This window comes from Chrysemys picta, chromosome 9 (genome assembly GCF_011386835.1).
Source record: "Chrysemys picta bellii isolate R12L10 chromosome 9, ASM1138683v2, whole genome shotgun sequence".
Taxonomy (NCBI): Eukaryota; Metazoa; Chordata; order Testudines; family Emydidae; genus Chrysemys; species Chrysemys picta.
This window is the reverse complement of record NC_088799.1, coordinates 99,877,940-99,905,650: the sequence shown is the minus strand read 5'-3', so window position 1 is coordinate 99,905,650 and position 27,711 is coordinate 99,877,940. Positions and strand designations below refer to the sequence as shown.

Here is a 27,711-nt window from a genome sequence, read left to right as displayed (position 1 = left end):
ATGCAGCGCTGAGGCTCAAAACTTGGAACTTTACACCTGGGACAAGCAGGGACAATAAGTGTTATGCAGGCAGGGTGTTCAGCAACCCTAACCCTGGGACCAGGGGTTACCCAGGCCCATCTGTCATGAGTCCTATAGGTCAGAGTTGCGGCTGTTTATGGACTATCTAATATGTTTAGTACGTTTATGGGGTTCTTGGCTCTCTTGATACCCCTGCTTCAATTGGTCTCGGAATGTGGAATCTGGGGAATTGAAGAGACATACATGCTGTGGCACTCCTGAACGAACTCTACAATGGCTCTGCTCTCTGTATGTGTGTATATATATCTCCTCAATATATGTTCCATTCTATATGCATCCGAAGAAGTGGGCTGTAGTCCACGAAAGCTTATGCTCTAATAAATTTGTTAGTCTCTAAGGTGCCACAAGTCCTCCTGTTCTTCTTTTTCTGGTTTAGCTGGTCAGACATGCTTTATAAGGTTCACATGAGGCCAATGGTTGCATTATGAAGAGTGCATGACCAGCTGTCCATGCTATCATTTTAAATGATCAACATGAATCAGCACTGTTGGTGTATAAAATGTTCAGTGTGAGTGGATGGTATAGAAAACTTCAGTTAATGGGATGTGAAACCTTCAATGCCAGTTAATCTCACCCAGGAATAACTGATCACCATGATCAGGGTTATCCATAATTGATCATTTTTTATTAATCAAATTAGAGGATTCATTCATTTTTTCTTGGACCTTTAGTATGCATACAGTGACCTGCTAAAACCAAGCTGTATTAACATTAAAGGGACCCCAAAAATCTGAATGTTTTGTTACATTTTTAAGCGAATAATTCTTAAAGAGCTGTAACAATAAAATGATTTGGTTGATTCCCTAAACAATTCCAAAATAATCTACTCTGGTTCAAAAGATCCACAAATTCATTGGTGAAAAAATTTTCTGTCCAAAGTTATAAGGTGAGTGAAAATTTCAGTCTTACAATTGAAACCTATCTATGACATTAACATCTTGTATGGCGCAGCTCCCAAAGGGTGGCACGATACATTATTATTTATAGCTTCAAGAATTTTGAAGGAATTTTCCTTCATAAAAGCATCCATCTTCTCCCCTGGCTCCTATTTTATTTTATTTTTTTAGTAAACTAATCTAATCTTTTACAATGTAGCTCACTAGATGGGTTATGTTTTATGATCTAATACGTTACTTATAACCTATTCTTTTGCAGTCGTTAAGCACTTTGAAGGTTAGTGATCAGAGGTCGCTCTAAAGTTCCATCCAGCCTGTTAGTTCTGCATATGGGCCCTAATTCAGCCAGGTGCTTAAGTGCATGTTTAACTTTAAGCTCATGAGCAGTCCCATTGACTTCAATCACTGCAAACGTGAGTGACGATTTTGCCATCTTCTCAGTGACATCCGAGAAGAAATGGGTCCTCTGGGGGCATGAGTAGCAGTGGTTATTAAATCTGTCTCTGTAATATTGCTCTGCTACTACATGAGAGCTTTCTTTTGCTCTTCATTATGAGCCAATGATGTGAGGGGACAGCAGATATTCAAAGTACATTCAAAACCAGCAGCAGCATTAGGTCAATCTTTTCTCAGTTCTGTAAATATTCTCTTAGGGAGATGTGGCAGTCACTCCTTTGATTGGCACTGTCATTTTTTTTAATTTTTAGATTAATTTTTTTACCCCTTTTCTCATTTTATTTAGATTATTGGTATTCCACAGTGCAAAACCACAATTTACCTTAATTATTACTTCTACCTTAATTACTGGCTCTCCACATATTACAGAAACATGGTAGTTACATCAGCCTTTGAACTTGTAGGACAGTTTCCATTAGAAATGATATTTTGAATCTACCTCTCTAATCTTCTGCCCGAAGTTTAGTTTTAAGTCATATGAGAATTGTGGGAAAAGATGGATGTTATTGGGATAAGCCATTTTTGTCTAACCTTTCTAGTTGTAAAAGTATGTATAAAAATATCTTGCTCTATAAACTTGTATGCAGTGTAGTTGTAGCTGTGTCCGTCCCAGGATATTAGAGAGACAAGGTGGGTGAGGGACCAACTTCGGTTGGTAAGAGAGAGACGCATTCAAATTACACAGAGCTCTTCTTCAGATCTGGGTGAGGAACTCCCAGCATTACAGCAAAATGCAAGGTGGAATAGAGCGTTTAGCATAAGTAGTTAGCACATATTGTAAGGGACCATTCAAGATAGATGGCTCACTAACAGCTCTGCAGTCATAGGATGAAAAGAGGCAGTTAGTGAGTTACAGATTATTGTAATAAACCATAAATCCATGGGTTTTGGTATCTAGCAGAGTAATGAATTTAAGTTTCCAGGCTCATCTTTTGAAAGAGTTGTGCAGGTTTCCTTTGAGACTGAAGACTGATAGATCAGATCTAGAGTGATCACTTTGTGAAAAGTGTTCACCCACAGATGATAGTTTGTTTTTGTCTTTTATCATTTTCCTGTGTGAGTTCATTTGAGAGGGTAGTGATTGTCTGGTTTCACCCATATAATTGTTACTGGGCCATTTAGTGCACCGGAGGAGCTACACCACATCTTGTAACAGGCATGTGTGGGAGCCAGGGGCGTGCACAGGAATAAAAATTTGGCCGCTTTTGTAGGGGCACTTTCTGTGCCCCCTGCAGCTGGCTCTCCTCCCCACTCCCCAGGCTGGAGGAATTGGCTCTTCTTGGTGTCTGAGGACCTGGTTCTCCCTGCGGCAGTCCTGGGCTGGGGGGAGCTGGCTTTCTCCCCTTCCCCCCACAGCTCCAAGCCAGAGGAGCTGTCATCTCCCATCCAGGCCAGGCTGGAAGAGCTCACTCTTCCTGGCCCCGGAGTTCTGTGCCTGCCCCTGCTCCTCCCAAACCCCCCTCCTCCCACACACACCTCTGGGATGCTCAGATTTCAGCGTAGCAGCCGTGTTAGTCTGTATCCGCAAAAAGAACAGGAGTACTTGTGGCACCTTTCAGAGACTAACAAATTTATCTGAGCATAAGCTTTCGTGGGTTGAAGGCCAGAAGTGGGGGTTTGGGAAAGATTTCTTTCAGGATGGGGTCCCCATTGAGTATGGATTGTATTTGTTTGATGATGCCCCATATGGGTTCCAGTGTGGGGTGGTAGGTGACAACTAGGGATGTGCTGTCAGAGGGGGCTTTGTTTCTGTATTGAAGCAGGTACTCTCGAGGTACTTGGGTGGCCCATTCAATGATGCAATCTACTTGTCTGGTGGAGTGTCCTTTTTTGGTGAAGGTGGTTTAAAGCGTGTTAAGGTGTATATCCCGGACTTTCTCTCAGAGCATATTCTATGGTATCTGAATGTCTGGCTGTAAATACAGATTTTTTGGTGAGTTTGGGGTGGTTACTGGATCTGCGAAGGTAGGTGTGGTGATCTGTGGGTTTCTGATATATGATTTGTCTGTAGGGTTCCATTATTGAAGCTGATTTTGATGTCCAGGAAGATGATGCTAGTGTGGGAGTGTTCCAGAGGGAGTTTAATGGACAGATGGTGGTTGTTGAAGTTGTAGTGGAAATCTGTAAGGGAGTTTAAGCCATTTGTCCAGAGGATGAAAATATCTTCGACATATATCAGGTATATAGTTAGTTTTGTGGTGCCATTTGCCCAGAAATTCTTCTTTAAGATGGTCCGTGAAGAGGTTGGCTTACCGTGGAGCCATCCTAGTACCCATGGCTGTTCCCATGGTTTGGACAAAGTGTTTGTTGTCGAATGTAAAATTGTTATGGGTGAGGATGAAATGGATGAGTTTGGTGATGTGTTTGGAGTGGATATCTGAGGGCTGTCCATTGTCTTGTAAATATCTGAGGCAGGCAGCTATGCGGTCATTGTGTGTGATGTTGGTGTACAGAGATGTGACATCCATGGTGACGAGGATGATGTTTTGAGGGAGGTTGTAAATATTGCAGAGTTTGTAGAGGAAATCAGTTGTGTCCTGGAGAAAGCTGGCCCTTTGTGTGGTGAGTGGTTTGAGGATGGTTTCTATGAATTCTGAAATATGATAGGTCTGCCCAGTAGTGCAAGTAGGGCGGTACCCTCCAGTATGCAGTACCGGCAAGAGTTTTTTAGCGGGTACGGGGTACCAGAAAGACCTCGGGCTAGCCCTCCTCCCCTCTGGAGGGGGGTGGGGGTGGGATTTGCTCTGCTCCTTGAAGGAGCAGAACGTGGCTAGGGAGGGCATTCATTCTTTATATGGCTTTAACAGCACAATACATATGCTAACAAACAAACAAAGGCTCTGTTTAAGTTTGTTAGCATATGTATTCTGCCATTAAATTGGTCAGGGGGGAGAGGTGCGGGGGACGGAAGGTGTTTAAAAAGTGTTTTTGATTCTGTATCTCCCTACTGGTCTGAATTATCCATGACATTCATACTGCATCACATCAAGTCAAAATCAGTAGAGGAATGCCTCTGCTTGCACTGACCAGAGGTGTCTGGATTCTGATGTCAGCCCAGTTCTGCAGCCTGACAGGAATCAGGTGTTGTCCCCAGTGTACATATAATTCTTCTTTTCAGCCAAACTAGCATGCATTTTGTTAACTGGAACTGGAGCAGCAAAACAAAGAAAACAAATGCCTCATTTTCCAGCTTTGTGGGTGAGAGAACTATAAGTGAAGATTATAATGCCGGACACGGACAGCCTTAAACCAGCTGCTTCAGGAATCTGCCAAGAACTTTGCTGAAAATATGTTCCTAATCTTAGAAACGGAGCTAAGACTTATCACACATCTGCCCACCTTTATTCGAATGAAGCTCCTTCTGATCTGACAGCTCAGGCATTGTCAGTTTCATCCAGAAAAATTTACAAACTTGGAACCTAATCCTGTAAACCCTTAATCATTTGATCAATCCCATTGAAGACAATGGGACTATTTGCATGACTGTGGACCAATTTTGTGGTAAGAGTTTCAAGGGGTGTTCTGTTCCTATAAAGGAAGTTGAATTTCCCATTGAAATGCAATGTTTGGGTACAACACCATAATGCAGTTTAGGATAAAGTTCTACTTAAAATTTGTCTTTTAATAAGTCATACATATGCTGAAATGGCTCCTCACCCAACTCCCTTATTCCATGTAAACAGACTGAAATACTACACGTTTTGGGGGAAAGTGAGCAGTTAAGCATGTTGATATTTGTATATACAAACACCCATTTCACCACTGTACTGGAAAATATAGTTGAACTTAATTTTCTATGGAATTTGAAGAAAGTTTAACAGCCCCAATTGTTTTCTGTGTTAATCAGTGTGTACCTGAAAAAATTACATGCCTTCTAAGAGAAAAGAATCAGTTCACACTTACTGAAAAAAAAAATTCCTTCCAACTGGTGTTCAGAATAGTGCTACAAGACACATACATAACCTCATGAGCAGAGGGCAGAGAGGAGACCCTCCCACATTATGACTAGCAAAAAATAATAATAAAATCTCAAAGAGGCAGAGGTTCACAGATTTGCAAACCTAAAAACCTGTGTTATGCTTTAAACCATCTCAGCACCTACCAGGTTTATGAACATTAAAAAGTTAACTGCAAAGGAACTCTGAAGTCCATTAACCTGAATGTGTGCAAGTATGCCCTCACTGACTAAAGATGCAGTCACACCTGATCAGCTAAAAATTAACCTTGCCCTTTTAGGCTAAACGGAGTCACGTCACCGGCTCCGTCTCTGTTGTTACATAACAGATAACAAAACTCCAATGGGGCATGGTGCTGGCACATAGGGTCTCGGGTACATGGTGTGATTTTTCAGAATCTCTTTTGGGAATAGTCATGTAGGTGAAATAGCTGACATTTATGATTATGCTATTTCTATGCATGTATATTCATCTTGGTAGCTGAAGTTATGAATATTAGCTAGGTTTACTACATGTTTGCTCCTGTGGTAATGCCCACAAGGTATTTAGCCAGCACATGAAGGGACAAGTTAAGTTGAATGGCCCATTAAGGAACACTTAGCTCACAATGGACCTTGCAAAACGCCCGTCTACACTTAATGGACTTTTTGTGAACATTCTAACTAGAATATGGATGGGGATGATGGACATGTAACTTGCCCATGTGATTCCAAACACCATCTTCCACAGTAAGAACAGATTTCCCTTTACTTGGCACTTGGCAGAAACTAAAAGGCCCTGGTCTGGAAACATCTCCATTTTGCCTCTTTCCTGCTCCAGCCTCTGGACTATGAACATATGCTAATGGGAGCATTCTAATCAAGGGACTGAGGACTTTAAGGCCTTCATATTTCCTGGATCCTTTGCAGATGGACTTATGAGTTGGATATGGTACAGAGACTGTTCTAGCCTCATTGATTGCTGATTTCTCCCTTGCAATGGACAAAGATCAGATGTCTGTTGACCTTCTCACTTGAATCAGAAGCCTTTGATACGTGTGGTATAAGCAACATAGCCCTTGCTTGAGTGGTTTTGTTCTTTCCTCTCCAAATGTCAAAGCCTGTTCCCATTGAACTCAATAGCAAACTCCTTTTGGTTTCAATGGGAACAGGATTTGGCCCAAGAGATCAGAGAATATGATTTTGATCAATTGCTTGTTTGTCCAGAGACCGTTCTCATGCACGTTCTGCCAGGCTGATTTTGATTGCCCCTCCTGTATGTCATGCTGAGGAAAATAATAAAACAATGTGGGCTGTAGTTCTATCAAGATGTACATGGCACACACAGTTCTATGCCTCTCTTCCATCAAACCCAGATGGTGCAGCATCTTTGCTTTTCTAGTGCCTGGTGGAGAGCAACACTTAGATAAAGGCAAGCTGGCAGAAGCTTAGTTTGGATGTAAGGGAGGCACTGATAGTGTGTTAAGGGAAAGTGGGGTGATTGTCCTTCCGATCCATCTTTCATTTAAGAAGTTTTCAATTTGGGGTGCTGCTGGATTCTCAATGGCACCTGGAAGTACAGGTGGCACCAGGGACCCAAAGCATCATTTTACAATTGCATCTGACGCAGTTGTAAAATTTTAGACGGGTAAGGGGAGTATTGGAGGGAACGGGGAGAGCGTGGGGGCCCTGAGCTACGGGCGGGGCGGGGAGGAGTCACATGGAAGGTCATGTTGGGAAGTCACGTGCCCCGCTTTGTGTCCCTCCCATGAGTGCAGTACTGGCAAGAAATGACTTCTACTTGCACCACTGGCTCTGCCTGGGTTTCCTTGTTTGTGTACCTTGGGAAACATGTAGACAGTCCCTGGGGTGGGTTCCTAGGGGACGAGTTTGTAGACTTCTCTTGGAGTGGTTTATAAACTTTACATTTGTTTTACACATTTGTGCTTAATAAGAATTAATGTATTAATAAGGAGGGTGAAACATTTTGGAGTTATTAGCTGCAAATCTGAGTCTCTGGAAGTTGCTTAAATGTTTGTGCAAGCATTATAAAGTCCTTGAGTTGTGGTGTAGAATTTATCAGCAACAGAAGAGAGTCTGAAGAACTTGCAAGTTCCATGGGACATAGAGTATAAGAGTGAGAGAGTTTCCATTGTAAGCCCATTTTTACACCCTCTGCCTTGGACCATAGTGGGCCAGTGGGCTGCGGAAGGTTCAAGTTTCTTGCATATATTTATCAAAGTTTAAAAAAATAAGAAGTTAGTATATCTGACCCATAACAAGTGTGTAGCGTGGAGGAGGCTTGGGGTAGTGGTTGTTATATGGTAGTTCTCAGATCAGTATATAATTGTGGGAGGGGATAAGCCTGATTCAAAGTCCACTGAAGTCAAGGGAGACATTTTGTTGATTGCAATGGGGATTGGATTAGGCCTAGAGTGAGGGACTTTAACTCTTATTGGAAATGTACTGTATGTGGGTGTAAGCAGGATTCTGGCCTAGAAGTGGAGGGTGGGTATGGATATAGGCTCAGTAAGTTTTCTGGGGCAGGACTGGTGTCTTTGTTTGTATATGTCTGTATAATGTACAGCACAATGAGGCCTCATGGAGCTACTGTACCATAAATATAAAATAAAATAAAACAATCATATAATACAGATTAAGGCAAATGTTAATAAAGATTGTTGAAACTTAATGCCCCACTTCTAAACATTTAGTGATATCGATATTTCCGGCTACAACACTGAGTTTTTTTGGCTTAAAAGATATATATTTGCAACCTTATAAATGCATTTTGTCCAGGGATCTGCATATAGCTACAGTAGATCTATCTACTAGAAAATATGGAGAATCTAACAAGCTAGCTGTTTGTACACAGCCATGCTTTCAACAATCAATCAGTTGTGATAGAATTAAATAACAAAAGTGAATAAATGTGATAGCAACTCTCCCATAATTACACATAGTTTAGTTTGGGGATCAAATATAAATGTCCCGCTGTTTAAAGGAAACTCAGTCCAATTGGGAAATGAATGTTCTCCAAACAACATTAACTGATGCATAATGCAGAGTTGAGGTATTCTGAAAAGGGTACACCCATTTACTTAGACAGTGATTCATGGAGTTATTTGGGAAGGACGACAGCCATTCTGTGCTGAAAGGTCTAACAGAAACAGAAAGCCGCTATTAAGGCTCGGGGCATATGAATCTTTCCATTTCAATAAAATGGCTGGTGGCAAGATATGCTAGTGAACCAGACACCCACATTCCTCATCCTGACAATCAGACTCCCAGCAGACAGGCTTTCAACATAATTACAGTACACAGAAGTTTGGAAGATCTTAAAAATCTCCATAGCAACCTCCACGGCAAAAAATCTTTGCATATCCAAAGAGGAGCAAAAACACCCTAAGAAGGATTGTGCATCTGAACATTCTATTTGGGTCTGAACAGCCAAACATGGTTTTTGTGATGGAGCCATTCTGTACCAGGCTTCATTTCATTAAATTTATTGCATATGGAGATTTTTTAGCTTTTTGTGTCACATCTTCCTCCAGGGCCAGTGCTACCATTAAGGCAAACTAGGCGGTTGCCTAGGGCGCCAAGATTTGGGGGCGCCAAAAAGCGGTGCCCCCAATTTTTTTTTTACAGTGTTTCTACGCCTCCTCCCCGAGCGCGCGGTCGCCGCTCCACTTCTCCTGCCTCCCAGGCTTGCAGCGCCAATCAGCTGTTTGGCGCCGCAAGCCTGGGAAGGGAGGAGAATTAGAGCAGGGGCGGCGTGCTCAGGGAGGAGGCGGAGCAGAGGTGAGCTGGGGTGGGGAGCTGCCGCACGGCTCCCCGGAGGGAGGGGAGCTGCCGTGGGGGGTGGGGGGCGCCTCAGAGCAAGGGGGGGGGGCGGGGAGCTGCCGCAGGGCTGGGGGCAGGGGGCACAAGGTGGAAGTTTCGCCTAGGGCGTGAAACTTCCTTGCACCGGCCCTGTCTTCCTCTAAGCTTCCCAAAGAGATTTTTCACTTGAGAGCCTGGGGCTGTTGGCTATTACACCAAACATCTTATGTAACTTGTCCAACTGGCTGGTAATTGATATTAAGAAAGCCTATCCCAGCATGGTTCTCCAGGCTCTCTCAATCACCTCTAGTAAATACAAAAAAACATTATTTAAAGCACAGTAAAAATGTCAATGTGATTAAACCTACCTCTGAACTAAACACCAGAAAAACGAATAGAGGGGTATGGCAAGAGGGGGAAAGGGAAGTCCTGTGTGCTTTGTGTAATGGCATTTAGAAATCACAATAAAAACACTTGCACCTCTAGGGATGCAAAGTAGCCATAAAGTTGTCTTAACTGGTACAACCCAGAGGTGGCTTTTAAAAGCCGTGCCCAGGGCTACATTTGGAGAGTACCTGGACACAGCTGCCAAGTGTTGTGCAGCTCCATAAGGGATAGTTTACGCAAATTATTTCAAAATATGCAACTTAGCTCATTAAATATTTTGCATATTTGCAGTATAGCTTTTTTAATAATTTGCATATCTGTAAATTTATATGGCCATAAACTTCAACCTAAGGTCAACCACCCTGTCCAAGCAGGGGTGGGAGCAGGACGTGGCACCGCACAGGGCTTGGCAGCTGTGGCAGGTGGATGAGAGCTGAAGGGTGTCTGGGGAGTGGAGGGTGTTGGGTGGCAGCAGTGAGGGAGGCAGCGGGTTTGTGAGGGTATCCAGGGGGAAGCCAAAGTAGCTGGGAGCTGGGTGTAGTTAGGTTTGTGGAGCTGTCCAGAGGAGAACTCAAGGGAGAAGCTGGAGACAGCGGGGCTTGTGGGAGGTGTCTCTGGGAGAAATGGGGGTACCTAGGGAAGGAAGCTTGGTGGGAACTAGGGCGGGATGCCAGGGGAAGGATAGAGGCAGATGGGTAGGGTGGCTGAGGGTTGGGTGAAAGCTGGAGGCAGCCCAGGGCCTGTTTAGGCCTCTTGCTGAATGGGGGAGTTTGGGGCCAGTACTGGGTCCTCTTCACCTGTCTGGCTGCTCCTTCCCTGCTCAGGTCCAGCAGTGGGAGCTAACTAGAGTGTGACATTTGGGAGCAAGAGGCAAGCATTCTGGGCGGGATACTATCCACTCAGTAGGAGACACGAATGAGCTCCATCTAGACTCCTTTCAGGGCTCTGTTCAAACCTCACTTTTTCTCCAAAGCCCACTAACAATAACAGCAGTTGGAAGACGGAGATGCCAAGTGGAGAGGAAGAGGTAAAGAAATGCCAAGCCCTAGGATGGCAAGAGCCGGTCCATCGTGAATTAAAATGTTATGTCAATCTTCATACTGTATCAGATACCTAGATACCATGGAGAGAGAGATGTTACTCTTTGAGAGGCTGTCAGCCTCTGAGCCATAGAGTCTTTCCTGGCAGCTGGCAGAATTAAATGGTTTTAGAACCAAGTAGCAAGGAGAATGAAGTATTGGAAGGGCAGATGGGCCCAGAAGAGGATCTCTGTTATGAAGTAATGAACAGAGAGAAGAGGTTTTGGGGAAATTACTCAGACCTCTGTCACTTTCTAAACAGAACCAAGCAGAAGATGCCTTAGCTCATCTTTTTTCAATTCCACTTGACATTTGACAATGTTGTAAACTCTGGACTTCGCTCTTGTATGCACATCAAATTTTATCCCCCATGGATATGCCTGTGACATCCTATAGGCTGCAGAGAAGGACAAAATGATTTGTCAATGAAATATTATGGCAGGAGTCATCAAATCACAGGTAGGGTAATAAAGGAGAAGGCAGGCAGACAGGTTTGTTGTTACAGCAGATTTTTCAATAACTCTAAGGGGTGAGAACTCAAAATGGAGAAGGTCTGCTATTCACTAGCTGATCCACTTAAAGCTTCAAAGCATCCCGTCTGATTTCCTCTTTGTGCCAATAATGCGCTTTGGGTGAAATGTGGGCGACGTTTGGCAAAAATCTACCTTGATTTTCATTTGCTGCCTCCCTACCAGGTGAGTTTTTGAAAAGTATCTTGTAATGGCTATAAAGTTTTTATATGTAAATGGAGTAAATGTGTAAGAACAATTGCTTGTGTTAGACACTAAACAGAAAGTTGAACTTAATTGTTCAATCGCTACATTTTATAAAATCTTTTAAATGAGTTTCACAAGTGCAGTTATCTGCTTTTTTCACTCGACAGTGCAGATATCTATTATTAGCTCAGTTGCTTTATTAATATACATTTATGTTTAGTTCATCTGGCTATAGAGGGACCATTTCCATTTTCACAGTGCTCAGATTGTAATGACCATTAGCACAGAATGCCAGGCAATGTCCTCCGCTGGCATAAATCCGCACACTCCCTTGAAATCACTGATTTTATTGGCGCTATACCAATTGTCATTTGCTGAGGATCTGGCCCCACCGTTTACAAGTTAAATACAACATTGTTAATTAAGGGCTCGATCCTGCAGAGCTCTGAGCTCACTGGTGAGGTGCTGAGTGCAGTGGAGTCCCACTGAAGTGAATGTGGGAGATGCTGACGACTCCCAGGAGAGCTCAGCACCAAGAGACCAAGCTAGCAGCTAGGGGCTTTTCTAGACACGCAATAGCACAGCTGTCACTATGTGATTTTAAACTGACAGTCAAACTGGTGTGAAGCTCTGTGTGGACCCACTTGTTTCAGTTTAAATCAGGCTTGCTTTGGTTTAGCTTAAATTTATTGAGAACAGGTTTAAGCTGAACAGAACTATAAGCCTCTCTTAAATGAAAATAATAGTGGCATCAGATTTACTAAACTGGTGAAAGTTTGTGTGCATACAAGGCCTAAAAATGAGAAAAGCTGATTCTGTTTGACTTAGTTCGTTCTCATATTTTCTGTGCTCAATTAAAACATTGATTTTTTCCCCCTCCCCCTTAAATTAAAAAAAAAAAAAAGTAGGGCCCAATCCTCCGCTGGTGTTCCCTGCTTTAAATTGTTTGTGCAGCTCAGTAGCGAAGAATTATTTGTCCAATCTAATGAAATTATGATGTTTACAAATACAATACAGACACAGGTCCTGATGCTGAAAACACTTAAGCACATGAGTAACTGTACGAAGTGGATGCATCCGACGAAGTGGGTATTCACCCACGAAAGCTCATGCTCCAATAGGTCTGTTAGTCTATAAGGTGCCACAGGACTCTTTGCTGCTTTTACAGATCCAGACTAACACGGCTCCCCCTCTGATACTTGGACTCACCTGGTATCCCCATTGGAGCCCATTGGGAGGAAGCATTATGGTACTTTAAAGGATAGTTTTTGAATGAATGTAATGCTCCTGTGAGTTGCCCAGCTGTCAGCCTTGGATACTGAGGCTGAGATTTTCAAAAGTAGAGACCTATGTTGTTAGGCTCAAAGAGCCACATTTAGGTAACTTACGTAATTAACTGGTCCGATTTTCAAAAATGCTGAGCATGCAGCAACTTCCACTGAAATCAATAAAAAGAAGAACAGGAGTACTTGTGGCACCTTAGAGACTAACAAATTTATTAGAGCATAAGCTTTTGTGGACTACAGCCCACTTCTTCGGATGCATAATCAATGAGAGTTTTGCCAATGACTTCAGTAGGAGCAGAAGCAAGTTCATGATGCCCAATGACATCACTGCATAAAAGGTCTGATCAGCCCCCCAGTGCCACTTGTGCTGGTGCAGAAGTTGCAATGTACCGTGTGCATCTCCTGCACTAGAGAATAATGAATCTGCTACTTGCACTGAAGCAAGATCTTTAGTGCCATGACAGAGGCCTGAGGATGGATTCATAAGCTGGACTTAAAAAATCCAACATTAAGGCACCACTTGCTTTCAACCAATGCTTAGTTGCCACCTAGCCCTGTAGGTACCTAAATTCAGGTACCTAAATTCAGGTGACATTGTAAATAAGAAGCGAGCAGCATTATCTCCTGTAAACGTAAACAAACTTGTTTGTCTTAGTGATTGGCTGAACAAGAAGTAGCACCGAGTGGACTTGTAGGCTCTGAAGTTTTACATTGTTTTGAGTGCAGTTATGTAACAAAACAATCTACATTTGTTAGTTGCAGTTTCACGACACAGAGATTGCATTACAGAACTTCTATAAGGTGAATTGAAAAATACTAATTTTTTATCATTTTTACAGTGCAAATATTTGTAATAAAAATAATATACACTTTGATTTCAATTACAACACGTTACAATATATAAGAAAATACAGAAAAACAAAAATATTTAATAAATGTCAATTGGTATTCTATTGTTTAACAGTGCAATTAAAACTGCAATTAATCGCGAAAAAAATTTTTTTTTAGTTAATCACATGAGTTAACTGCTATTAATTGAAAGCTCTAATAAAAAGACAAGTCTGAGATGTCTTGCTTTATAAGAAGGCAGCAAGTCTAGAGGTTAGGGGAGGGGTCTGGAAGTTAGGACACCTGGGTTCTTTTTTTATGCTTGCCACTGACTCTCTATGTGATCCTGAGCAAGTCATTCACCTGTCTATGCCTCACTTTTCCCATCTGTACTATGAGGATTATACTGTTTAGTCACCTGTGTAAAGTGGTTTGAATTCCTAAGGTGCAATGAGTAAGTGTTACCATCTCTTTCAGAATATGTCTAGAAATGAAGACACCTATGTGGAGTCCTGTACACCACTTTCCCGACAAGTTTCTTTGTGGCCTGATTGTCACAGCCAGTCTTTTCCTTCTCTCAGGTATAGTTATTTCTAATCTGTGAACACTTGACTCTGAGCTGAAGCCCCCTGGCTGGTGCACAAGGACTTGGGAGGAGGGTGTGAAGAACTTCTACTAGCAACCAAGGGGCGAGAGGTAATTGGCCAGTCACCCTGCCCCAGCTGGCTCCTGGCATATGCTGCAGTCAACAGCAAGTGCTAGTCAGCAGCTGGACACGGCATGTTTTACACCTGCTGTAAGGAGCAGGAAATTGACTTCGGCAGCACTTCCACCCTCAGGGACCCTGCCTGCTACAAGTTGGATGTATCTGCCAGCTTCTTGGTTCTTATTTGCTATGTTGGCTGCTTCCACCTAAGGCAGGATCTGGCCCCTGCTGCCATATGTTGTGCAAACACTGCATCTGCAAAGCTGTTTCTCACCATGAAGATGTTATTAAATGGTTTGCGCCCAGGTGTGAATGCACTTTCCTCTTGCCCTGGCAGCCTCTCGCCTACATTTTTCTCAAAGCTTTCCTCTCTTCCTTCTACTCAAAACTATGAGCAGCTACGCTTCCTTGGCCATTCTTACCCTCCTGTCCTTCTTCCCTGAGCAAACGCTGGGCCAGCCTCTCAGCTGTGGTAGGGCACACCTTCACCCACGCAGCTGGGTAAAACTCTCCTGGGCCGCAGCTGAGAATCAGGGATGCTATTTTGCACATCACAAGGTTAGGAAAAACCCACAGCAAGGGTATCTGAGTAATCCTTGTTTGCAGCTAGCACATCATCCTGCCATCAGTGCACTTCCCACACACCATGATGATAATTTGGGGCAACACAGAGCAGGAAGTAAATGCCTATTTTTGACTCATCCATAGCTAGTGCGCACACGTAGACGGTAAAGTGCCTGCTTGTTGGATTTTTTTCCTGTGAGGTTTCCTTATCCTTCCACACTTGAAGGGCTAACATTTTCCCAGTGTCATTTTACTCAGCATAAAGGGAGATCGTGTCTTTGATTTGCTGGCTTTATCATGTTCGAGGAAAAGCCAAAAGCGAATGCTTGTGCTGAATTGCCTTGAAATAACTCAGGCATTGAATCAACTGCTATTTGTTCTGTTTCATGAACACACCAGACCCCATGTTATCCACTCCTGGATATGACATCTGCATAATAATTGCTTCCAGGCCATTTTTGCTTATTTAATTTATCTCGACTTTCACATTCTAGCCTCAATAATAATTCCGGGGGCAAGGATAATTCCAGATTTAAAAATGCATCCTACTATATAATTCAGCGGGAGCCACTGTCAACACCAAACCACTTCCTAGTCCACAAAAAACGGAGCTCCTTATTCCCAGCTTTAGCCACCTCTGAAAAAACGGGGGTAAACATCTGGACCTCACCCTTGTGAGGAAATGTGGCTCCAGCCCTCCGACTACACTACAAGTTACTTCACTATAACTTAAGGTCGCTCAGAGGTCTGAATAATCTCACCCTGAGCAACGTAAATTATACTGACCTAAGCACCAGTGTAGACAGCACTAGGTTGGAGGGAGAGCTGCTCACATGGATATAGCCACCGCCTCTCGTGGAGGCAGGAGTTATGAAGCCGAAGGAAGAGCTTTCTCCCGTCAGTGTGAAGTGTCTCCACCACAAGCGGTGCAGCTGCACCACTGTAAGTGCTGGAGTGTAGATGTAGCCTCAATTGCCGCTGAGCTGTGTTCTTCATAGCAGGACAGAGATGGATTTATGCCACCTTCACCCACACTCCTGCCCCAGTCTCAGAACTGGCCAAAAGTCAAATTAACGCCTGATGCAGTTTAGAGCAGCCTGAGGGCTGCTGTAAGTTATGGTTGGCTGCAGTGGCTCCGAAGAGGTTGCTCTATGATCTGGAGATTGCTGGAGCACAGTAATGCTCTGGCCACCCATAAAGAAAGGATGCAGAGGTCAGATTAGATTATCATGATGGTTCCTTCTGAGCTTAAAGTCTAAGAGTTCTGCCAACCTAATGCCTCCTGGGGGTTACCCTAGACTGGGGGAATTCCAAGAAGCTGGAATCAAAGCTCTCTTATAACTATGCAAAGGATGACCAAGATCTGTGCTGTGTTCTCTTGCACTGTTTGAGAACTGAATCCACTCTACTTGGGCTGAAAATGATGATCTCCGTCTGTCTGTCCCTTTCTGTTATGATGCCACTATAGATCTTATTCTGCAGTCCCGACAGGTGAAATGTCCACTGACTTCGTGCCCAGAAGTATGTTCATGGGGATTCCCACTGCTGGGTTGGGCTCTACATTGTAAACCAACCAAATTAGATATACGGGCCCAGATTTTTCTGTGCCTTGAGCCTTATTTATTCATTTACACCTCAGCCCAGTGGGTATAACATGCTGCCTTTCGGATTTCAACTCCCATACACCCTTACTCACAGGTGTCAATGGTGACACCACATGCAGTCCAACAGGCCTGATTCTAATCTGGACTGGTGTAGGTCAGGAGTAACTCAATTTAAACCAGTAGAGTTGCACTGATGTAAAGGAGATCAGGACCAGCATACTAGAACGTGAGGTTGGTACAATGACCTGAGCTTTGGAATTCAGGGACTCCCACACACATTAGATATCAGGCCAGGCTGTGATTATGTATCATAGCAAGTACTTTATTGACACCGTGGGAGAAAGAGGCTTTGGTAGAAAAGCAACGCTTCAGTTTTAATTGGCCACAGAGAGTTAGATCATAAATCCATCAGTGCTTCTGAGTTGAAGCATATGTAGCAGATGGGGGAAGTGTCTCCTGGTTTCACGAGTTCATGACGTGTGTAACCTTTATTCAAAGTGCAAACAATCACTTGAGATTTACAGGTCTGCTTTGACTCGGGATTTACAGTGTATGGCTAGCAATCAGGGTTTGGGGTCATTAGAGAAAGGGATTGGAAAAAGCATTGAGATATGGTAATAAAGGCTTCAGCCCCATGGCAGTTCTCTCCTAAAAGGAATAAATCTTTAATTAATGAAACATATGTAAACGTGTTAGGAAGATAGTAAGGCAAGCCTGTAAATCATCACTCCACGGACAGCCTGACTTATACTGTGGATCGAAAGATTGTCCCTATGCCTCATTGTCCCTATGCCTTGCCACATATATGGGTCCAAATTATCTGCTGGTGTTAATGGGCCAAATGGAGCAATGATCATTTACACCAGGAGAGAATTTGGCTCATGGCCTCTCTCAGGCAAGGACCGAAAACTTGATATGAAAAGATTGTGGCACGCACTATGTTCTGTGGGGCTTTGTATAGAATAAAGAGTTCAGTTTTGCAGACTAATTTCATTCTCTGATGGCAGCAGCCACCTTCACTCTGGGTTCTTGGCAGGGAAACAGAGAGTTTTATTGCTGGACTGCAGCTGATGTGTTCTTTTTCCATTAGCGCTTATTTAGGTTCTAAACAGATCATAAACAAAAAGAAGCAACAAAATATTCCTGCCCTTCTTCCTAACCCACTTCATAGTATTTAATGACTACAGTCAGGTGCTGGGAACAGCTAGCAGCAGCAAGCACCCACATTGAGTAAAGACTTCCTCTTTGGGAGTGTAGCTCTAGGCAGTCATGGCAGGGTATGAATGCCTCTTGTTTCTAGCATAGCTCAAGAGAGGTGCTCAGCATTGTGCTGGCAGCCAGGGCTTCTCTGATGCAAAGAGCTGGAAGGGAAGTACCCAGCCTTGCCCCCATGACTGAACTGCAGCAAACATTACACACTTTCCTAATTTTGTGTAGTACGGGGGATTTTAATTTATAGATGTTTGGGAAAGGTTATGGGAAGGTTATGACTCCAGTGGGACTATTTGTTTGCTACTCAGTCTGATTAAAGGCTGCAAAATCAGGAACTTTCTGACCCGGAGCTGGGCAGGTGCGTCGTTACAGACATGCTGACAATACTGCAACACTAGGGCTAAGGTGATAAGGGCAGCAAGAGCTAACAAGTGTAAAGAAAATAATTAAAAAGAAAACTATCCCATCTTTTCTGAGTACGCCCAAAGGGCCCGATCCTATTGTTGTCACACACCCTACCTTGCATGAATGTGCCCATGGAAGTCAAGGATACTAAGACCTTCATTTCTCCGTTCTGCTATGGCGACTTTGCACCTCTCTGATGGTGCAAAGGGACTGGGAGCCATGAGGACCTGGCCAGCCATTAGTTCCCATTGTGTTGGGGGGGACCCCCACAGTACAGAGCTGGCTGAGCAGGGCAAAAGGGCCAGTGCGGAATGGAGAATGAGGCCCAGGTGGCCAAATTCTGCCCTAACATGCACCCATGGGGTCTCATGGCAATTTGTGTGTGGTCTGAATTCCAAACCCAGATCCAAATTCTGCCAATAGCTTCTATATTCAGAGTGGGCTGAAGCAGGACCTCTGGTCCAAACATCTGCACTCAGTGTTAGGGCCTTTGAAATCCAGAGCTGAATTCTGTGCCCATTTCAATGTAACAGACTTGAAAATCCCTGGGCTTTTCTTTAAAATGAACAGGGGTACTTGTGGCACCTTAGAGACTAACAAATTTATTAGACCATAAGCTTTCGGGGGCTACTGCCCACTTCTTTGGATGCATCTAATAAATTTGTTAGTCTCTAAGGTGCCACAAGTACTCCTGTTCTTTTTGCGGATACAGACTAACACGGCTGCTACTCTGAAACCTGGCTTTTCTTTGTTCATTCAGACCTACTTAGGTTTTCTTTGTCAGTGGTGTAGGAGGCCTCAGCTCTGCATTTCAAAGAGAGAAGGAGCCAGAAATAGAATAAACCTTTAATTTTTCGATCATCTTGTGATATTGCTAAAGAGAGTGATTTGGAAAACGGCTGTCATATGATGGGCACAATCCATTTACATGCAGCAATTATCCTAATAAAAAAGTACCTGAATGAGGTCATGTTGCAACTTTTTCTCTGAAAAGTGAGATTTTCTTCTTCTTTTTCACCCTCCCCCACCCCTTTTTTTTACAGAAACAAATTTCCTGAAAGGAAAAAAACTGGATTTACTTGGAAGGAATGATAAGTACGTATCCTTGGCCAACACCAGCATCCCCTCACTATGCCAATTCACTGTGTGCATTGATCTATACAGAACCACAAATGTCAGTTCTTGGACAGCATTTTCATACCAAACAGACAGCAACTCTACTGACATAAATGATCTCGAGCTCGGACTCTGCGGTGAAAACAAACATCTAAGACTGTATCTTTTTGGCACAGAGATAGACATTGAGCTTGATTTAATTCTTTTTATATGGCACAGTGTGTGCTGCATATGGGATGGTAATAAGAGACTGCTGGAAGTCTACCACAATGGCACCCTATTGTCTGATAAAGTGATTAACGGAACCATGTGCCTGGAACCAGCCGGGAGCTTGGTGCTAGGGCATTTGCACAAAATCCAGAATGGCTATATCGTTCGGGGCAGCAGCAGCTTCGTTGGCAGCTTGTACTACTTTCAACTGTGGGACAGAATCAGAGAGCAGAGTGAGTTAACGAAATGTTCCCCAGGAAATATCGTCAGCTGGAGGGAGGATTATTGGCACTTTGACAACATAGTTCCAATCGCTGACCCTCATCTACGCTGTGGTGAGTAGTCTGCAATCATTTTTTCTCCCTGAGGATATAGGTGGTGATAAAAACAGGGCATATGTAGCATGAAACATAGAAATCTCCTGGAAATGACATTCTGCCATTGCACAGCGATATATAATGACAAAGAACAAGTAAAATCTACAGGCTTCACAGCTTTCACCGGTTACACTATCTGAGGCCAGGAATGTTACAGTGCTGTACACAGACACTTTGAAAATAACTGAATTTAGTTACACTATAAATTGTAATTCCTTCAGAGCTTAATGTCGGACCCTAGCATGACCACTAGACAAACACTGTTTGCTTTTTCACTTGCATTTACGAATAACAACTCTTACGAAACGTACAGATGCTAAGTTTCACAGCTATCGAGGTTCAGAAAACAAGACCAAATCACAGAAACAACCTGGGCCAGATTCTGACCTCCATGCAGAGCAACTTGAGTGCTGGCATAACTAGCCGCAGGAGGATCACCCCAGCGTACAAACATCCTCCAGGTGCATAGAGCTGCTGTAGAGGCTCCTATACCAACCTCCCTCCCTGAGGGTGGCCTAGGGGTGTGGATGGGGGAAAACTGGTGTAGCCAGGCCCTCCCTGCACCTTGACTATTCCTAGCTGCTGTAACAGCTCCTCAGGGGTCACTGGCAGCTGGCGCAACTTAGAGCAACCCCTCAGGCTGCTGTAAATTGTGGTGAGGGATTAACCTGGCATACAGCTGGCCCAGCACTGAGGGAGGTAAAAGGAGTTCAAAGACACTTCTGGATCTTCGCTCTTTGAGTTGCGCTGAGTACCCCTAGGGCACAGCTCAGGAGCTGAGCCCTTGTAATGATACAGTCAAAAGTGACTGACAAATTCTCAAGCAACATAGCCCCTTTGACTTGAATAGAGTTAGGCCAGCAGTGAAGGTGACCCATCATGTCCTAACAGGTCTAGTGACAGGCTCCCACATGACATGGGGCACCCAAAAACAAACACTTTCCCTTTTAGCCTGTGATAAATGCTATATACTAGGAGTGGGTGCGCTAGCAAAAGGGGAGGGGTGAGGAGTGGGGACTAGACCCAATCTAAACAGTATTGCAGACTATTGATTTATATTGTCTTGTTGGCACCTAGATATTACAATTCCTCGAGATATTTTAAAATGCTTTCTTCTAACCAGATGGGAAGGCAACATCATAATTGGAATCTTTAAAACCAATGGTTATAACTGATTTAAATGATCATGGGGGACCTTCAATTTGAGTGACATACTGGAGGGCTCATGCCGCCAGTACTAAAACATCCTTGAAATTTCTAAACATTATAGATGACAATTTCCTAACTCAAAAAGTATTGCAGCCAACATGAGGGAATTCTTTATTCAACCTGGTCTTAGCAGATAGAGGAACTGATCAGAGAACTAAAATTAATGTTTGCTAAAGTACAAGTGATCATACTTGATCGCACTTATAATGTGCAAGCAGAACAAAGTCCAGAGTAGTAATATGTATTCTTGGTGTTTTAAGACAGCCACTTTCACAAAGCTGAAAACAATTGAGCCAAGTCAGCTGGGAGGAAGAATTTAATCAAAAAAATGTGAATGATAATTGGCAGTCTTTTAAGAACACCTAATTAGATGCTGAAAAATCCACAATCAAGGAAGACGTTACCAGTTAAAAAGCCAAACTGGTGTACGGGGGAAGTGAAGGCAGCTATAAAAAGAAAAAGAAAAGACAAATGGAAGAAAGAGGAAATTGGTAGTAATGAATATAAACCACAAATTAGAGATTGTAAAAAAACTGATAAGGAAAGCAGAGGGACACAAGGAGAAATCTATGGCCAGCAGAGTAAAGGGGAAAAAAAAGTTTTTTTGAATATATCAGGGGAAAAAAGCAACCTAAAATGGTATTGGTCCATTACTAGGTCGAAATGGTAAAATTATCAATAATAATACAGAAAAGGCAGAACTGTACTTATTTCTGTTCCGTATTTATGGAAAAAACAGATAATGTCATATGGTGATGAGACATTCTTTCCATTCCACTAGTATCTCAGGAGGACATTAAACAGAAGCTACTTAAGTTAGACATTTTTAAATCATCAGGTCCAGGTAACTTGCATCCAAGAGTTTTAAAAGAGCTGGCTTAGGAACTCACTGGACCATAAAAGCTGATGTTTAGTAAGCCTTGAAGAACTGGGGAAGTTCCAGAAGACTGGAAGAGAGCTAATAATCTGACTTCAGTGGCAGCTGAGAGTGCTCAGCCCTTCTGCAAATCAGACCCCAGGGTATCAAGCTGGGCACCCCAAAAATGAGGAACACACAATTAATAACCCTCTGGGACAGGTTTGGTTTAAGTGACTTGCCCAGCACCACATAAGAACTCTGGGCCAGGAGGCTATCCCTGCAGAGGACTCCATTTCTCCAGGGCAACATTCAACTGCATTAACTTTGAGAGCATCCTCTCTTCCACCAGTCCTCTGCCTCCTTCACTACACACCTTCCAGCTTCTGCAACAAATGAAGCAGGGTGTCTATAGACAATAGCCTCCTTTACTACACAACCCTGATTCACCCCAGAGCAAGTCCGTCCTGTGCACTCAATGAGGCAGGGGTCCTATCGGAAAAATAGTATGTGATCTTCTAATAAGACTCTACCGTAATGCATAGGCACAGGGGAGACAAATTAAGGCAACTTTAATCTTGGCATTTCCTAACTTTTGAATGCTTGACTCTGCATCTTTATTAATGTTGTTTTAACAGTTTGATTTGGGGGAGGGTATATTTTCCAGGGTTTTTTTTAAAAAAGCAAACTGAAAAATCATAAACAGAAATTCCATCATGTGGCATCATACTGACACCCACAAGTCATCAGCAGGGCTGGAACCTCTAGATCCACCACACAGACCCGTCACTTGAGCTAACAGAGTAATTTATAACAGTAGTAGGTTGTCATCCTCTATGTGGACCAGCACTAGAGGGGGATGAGATACATGCTTTGCCAGTGGGATATGTGGAGAAATGGTCTGGAGGGAAGTGTTCTGTAGCGGGCACAGACTCTTCTTCCCATTTCCCCCAAACTTGACCCCTTCTGCCCCATCTCTTCCAGGCTGTTCTTGTCACAGTCCTCAGGCTTCTCATCCCAGTACCAATTGCAATGCCCAGCCAGTCCTTGTTTCCCACTCTGGGCTCACTGCCCAAATCCAAATCTCCTTCCTGACTCTTACTCTCTCCCGCCACACCACATCCAGTCCCAGGATCCCTTCTCAGCCAGTCCCAGTTGCCCCCTCCTGGCTCCTTAACCAATCTATCTCTCCCTCCCCTTCTCCCTGCCCACTGACTATCATTCCCAGTCTCCCTCTCTGGGCTCCTCATCCAATCTCAATCTCCTCCCATCCTCTCTTTGGCTCCTTGCCCCAGTCTCTGCCCAGCCAGTCCTAGTTCTCACCCTCCCACATACCTAACTCCTTATCAGATCTCTCTCGTCTAGTCCCCCCACCCCACCGGCTCCTAGTCCTAGTCTCTTTGTCCAGCCCTCCTCTACTCTGCCTGGGTGCCAGCTGCAGGGTCATTGAGAGCACATGAGAGAAAGGGTCTCAGTTCTGGTATCTGGCCCCACTTGTCCCATAGCAGCTGGCAGCAGTAACGACACGGAAAGTTATTTTGAGTTTCCCTAGTTTGGACTGGAGCATGTTCAGCACTCTGTGGGGTCAGTGCATGTGTAATCTGTTCAGTACTAGGAGCTGTGAGGGGATGGAGCACGCTCACTGAGGACAAAATCTTCAGGGGATTTAGCGACAAAAATCTAAGTCTCCACTAAGCATCTGTAAGCTGTGATTTTTCAAAGGTTTATAACTTGGCCATATTAGGGCAGATTTTCACAGGGAGGGCAAAAGGCACATTCCTGACACCGTGGTGACCCCCTACCTAATTTTAAGCCCCCACTCTAAAGTATGGGGGTGCTAGATTTATTCCAAGAAAAGGTCATCAGAATTTTCCAACATGGGTAACACACGGTTCTTTTCCCCAGCCTTCTTCTTGGAAATGGCTGAACTTTTTTCACTGGCGTGGAAGATTTCAGATCAAACATTTAAAGACTGGCAAAGTTATAAGCAACTGAAACCAGAGTTTTATAATGAGCAGTGTCGGTAACCTTGTGCTACCCCACCTGTAATGTTAGGAAGTTCAGAAAAGTGGGTAGATGTTTAGTTAGAGTAAAGGCTATGGAATCCTGTTTTGCTCAAAGACTAACACTATCGTTTTGTAAACCTACTTACAGGAGGGTTGTAAAGTTTAATTATATTTCAGAATCTTGTGTCAGATCTTGGATATATTTTATAGGAACATTTGTATACACTATATATTTCTTCCTTTGCTTTTTATTACCACTTTAACAACTGAAATTTCTGAGCAACTTATCGTACTTAGAGACACTAAATAGAAACAAACAAACAAACAAACAAACAAAAAGGCTCACTTGGGATAGCAATGGGTGTTATAAATATATGGGTTGCGCTTTATGTGCCATTTATCAGAATTACAAAGTTTCAATGAGCACTAATTTTTATGCATGGTTTGTAGTGGACTAAGGCACAGAGGCTCAGTGAGAATGTTTGTAGCACCGGTATCACTGCATTTTAGAGGGCAGAAGCCAGAAATAACCTTGCATAGTAGATGCTATGTAACAAAATGCCATGTCACAGAGCTATTTAAATGCTAGTGACATCCCTTGAATGGGAGTTTGCTTGTGCGTATGCTGTAGGATTTATGCTCTGAAAAAACTATGATTATTGGTGTTTGCAATGCAGTTTGTTCCCATTTACAGGTGTTTGTATAGCTGGACATCACTTCGGTTTACTGTGTTCAGTTAAACATAAAACTAGATAGCAAACATGGAGTTTTACAGGGGAACTGTGTGACGGGTTGGGTCACAGAAACCCTGTTGGAACTGCCACCTAATCTCTGAGCCTATTTTCTTGGGACTTCAGTACCCTGTCTTGTTGAGTCAGACACGCTAGCCTGCTACAAACACAGACCCAGGTCTGAACCACATCCCCCACAAGCTGCAAACTTAACTGAAAATGGCTTAGAAAGTGCTCCTGTCTCCAGCACCCAGATACCCAGTTCCCAATGGGGTCCAAATCCCAAATAAATCCATTTTACTCTGTATAAAGCTTATATAGGGTAAACTCAAATTGTGCGCCCTCTATAACACTGATAGAGAGATATGCACAGCTGTTTGCTCCCCCCCGGTATTAATACTTGCTCTGGGTTAATTAATAAGCAAAAAGTGATTTTATTAAATATAAAAAGTAGGATTTAAGTGGTTCCAAGTAATAACAGACAGAACAAAGTAAATTACCAAGCAAAATAAAACAAAAACACGCAAGTCTAAGCCTAATACAGTAGGAAACTAAATGCAGGTAAATCTCACCTTCAGAGATGTTCCAATAAGCTTCTTTTACAGACTAGACTCCTTCCTAGTCTGGGTCCACTCACACCCCCATAGTTACTGTCCTTTGTTCCAGTTTCTTTCTGGCATCTCTTTGGGGTGGAGAGGCTATCTCCTGAGCCAGCTGAAGACAAAATGGAGGGGTTTCCAGAGCCTTTTATATTCTTTCTCTTGTGGGTGGAAACCCCTTTGTTCTCCTGTGCAAAATCACAGTAACAAGATGGAGTCTGTAGCCACCTGGGCAAGTCCCATGTCTGTGAATGATTCAGCTTTTTGCAGGCCGACACCATTGTTTACATGTTAGTTTGAATGTTCCCAGGAAAGCTCAGATATGGATTGGCGGCTCCCAAAGTCCATTGCTAGTTAAGTACTCCCCATTACTTGAATAACCCTTTCACACTATGTTGACCAAATCTGCCTTATGTGTTTCCTACAGCAAACACTTTAAATACAAGCATAGAGCCAACGCTCATAACTTCAGATATAAAAATGATACATGCATACAAATAGGATGAATATATTCAGTAGATCATAACCTTTTTAGAGATATGTTACATGGCATATGTAGCATAAAACATAGTCCAGTTATGTCATATTTACACTCATAAGCATCAGAGTAGCAGCCGTGTTAGTCTGTATCCGCAAAAAGAACAGGATACAGTTCTATGTTAGTCTCTAAGGTGCCACAAGTACTCCTGTTCTTTTTACTCATAAGCATATTTCCATAAAACAGTATGGGGTGCAACGTCACACTGTGTAACTAGCTGGTCTGGATATTCTGCACGAATACTGAAAAACTAGTGGTCCTGTCACACAAAGCCTTTCTGGGGAAAGTCAATGAAATGAACTCACATGAGTAAAGCAGGCGTGAGTCCTAAGGAAGTACCTTTACTCTATATTGAGTGAGACAGACATCACAGAAATACTCTTCCCTTAATTTGCTCAGGTTTCGCCTTAGAACGGTCAGTAAGAATGTTACTTTGCCCTTAGCATGTCTTTCGCCCAAAGAGCTCTCAGCACCTTACAGATGTTAATTATTTAGAAGTTGGTGAGTATTTTTAGCACTGTTTTACAGATGGGGCAGCTGACGCATAGAGAGGAAAGCTGGGATTTTCAAAGCACCTAAGAGAGGGAGGTGATTAACTCCATTGAGAGTCAATCGGAGTCAGTGCCTGTCTCCCTTAAGCCCCTGTAAAAATCCTAGCCCAGCTGACTTGTTCACAGTCACACAATGAGTTTCTGGGAGAGCAAGGAAAAGAATCCTGGAACCTCAGCTTCTTATCCCATGCTTCACTAGATCATGGCGCCTCCTTCTGGGACTTGTCTACCGCAGCTATTTGAATACTGGGGACAAGAGACCACCATCTTGAGTGGCCTTACTGTGAGTCTTAAAAGAACTGTTTGCAGGACTGACCCCACTATGTTGGCCAGTCCCAATTCTCTGACATGGTTGCCTCACTCCTGGAAGTAGCCCCTTCCAGTAGGATATGGAGGACATATGCACCGGGCAGAGGGGGCGGGGGGGAGAAAATTAAGGTTGAAGAAGCAACCATCATTTTGGAATTTCCTAACTTTTGAGGACCTGACTTTGAAACCTTAATATGTTATTTTAACGTAGGAAATTGCACACAAAATCTAGGTTTTAAAAAAAAACAAACTGAAAAAAACAGAAATCCCATCATGTGGCATTATCCTGGCACCCAACATGGTTCATCAGTAAGCCGAAACCTTAAAATCTAGCACACAGACCTGCCATTTGAGCTACCACAATCACCAGTAGCAGGTTGTCATCCTCTGTGTGGACCAGCCCTAAAGGTGGTTGGGGACTCTTTGCTAGTGGGTTTCACAGATAGTTGCTGACAGCAGAAGAATGGGGGACACTCGGGAATTTTGGGTTCCATTCCAGACTCAGGGGGAGGGGTCCTTTAGTGGACACAGACTCTTCTGCCCCTTCCCCTCAAGCATGACTTCTTCTGCCCTGTCCCTGACTCAATCCTGTCTCTTCTCCACCCTTGACTCCTTGTTCCAGTCCCATTCTACGCACTCGGTCCCAGCCCCCAGTCTCCTTGCCCAGCCCGTCCCAGTCTTCCCCTACCCCAGCTTCCAGTGCCAGTTCTCCTCTCCCTCCTGCCAGCCACCAGTCCCAGTTTCCAACCCCCCCCCAACCCCTTTTTGGTCCATCTCTTGTCCCCACTCCATTTGACTCAGGCAGCTCCTCCTCCATGTTGCCTGGACCCAGCTTCGGGGTGGGATACTGAGGAGAGAGACTCTCAATACTCTCAATTCAGGTGCCCAGACCCAACATGGCCTACAGCAGCCCAGAACTGCAATTGGAGGGAAGGTCCTGCTCATCCCCAGGCTTGAGCATGCCCAAAGTGAACAAAATCATGGGGGAATTTAGCTACTAAAATCTAAGAAGTCTCTACTGAAGATGTAAGAACTGCAATTTTGCCAAGGTTTATAACTTGGTTAAAATTTGGGTGGAGTTTAACAGGGAGGGCAAAAGGCACATCCCTGACACCAGGGTGATCTTGCTGCTAAATTTTAAAGTCCCTGCTCTAAAGCACGGGGATGGCCTTTGTGTCAGGGAAAAGAAGAGGTTACCAGATTTTTTTTTTTTAAACATGAGCAAAACAACAT

General features: G+C 43.5%; 1 protein-coding gene across 1 annotated transcript in view; it reads left to right on the top strand.

Annotated features, from left to right (window-relative positions):
* Positions 1 to 11,291: 11,291 nt before the first annotated feature.
* Positions 11,292 to 27,711, top strand: part of ADGRG4 (adhesion G protein-coupled receptor G4) — a 68,738-nt gene continuing 52,318 nt past the window's right edge. The window contains exons 1-3 of the mRNA XM_065556734.1: positions 11,292 to 11,350; positions 13,963 to 14,066; positions 19,020 to 19,637. Coding sequence (XP_065412806.1) covers positions 13,976 to 14,066; positions 19,020 to 19,637 — 709 coding nt within the window. The 5' untranslated portion in view covers positions 11,292 to 11,350; positions 13,963 to 13,975. The remainder of the gene's footprint in view (positions 11,351 to 13,962; positions 14,067 to 19,019; positions 19,638 to 27,711) is intronic.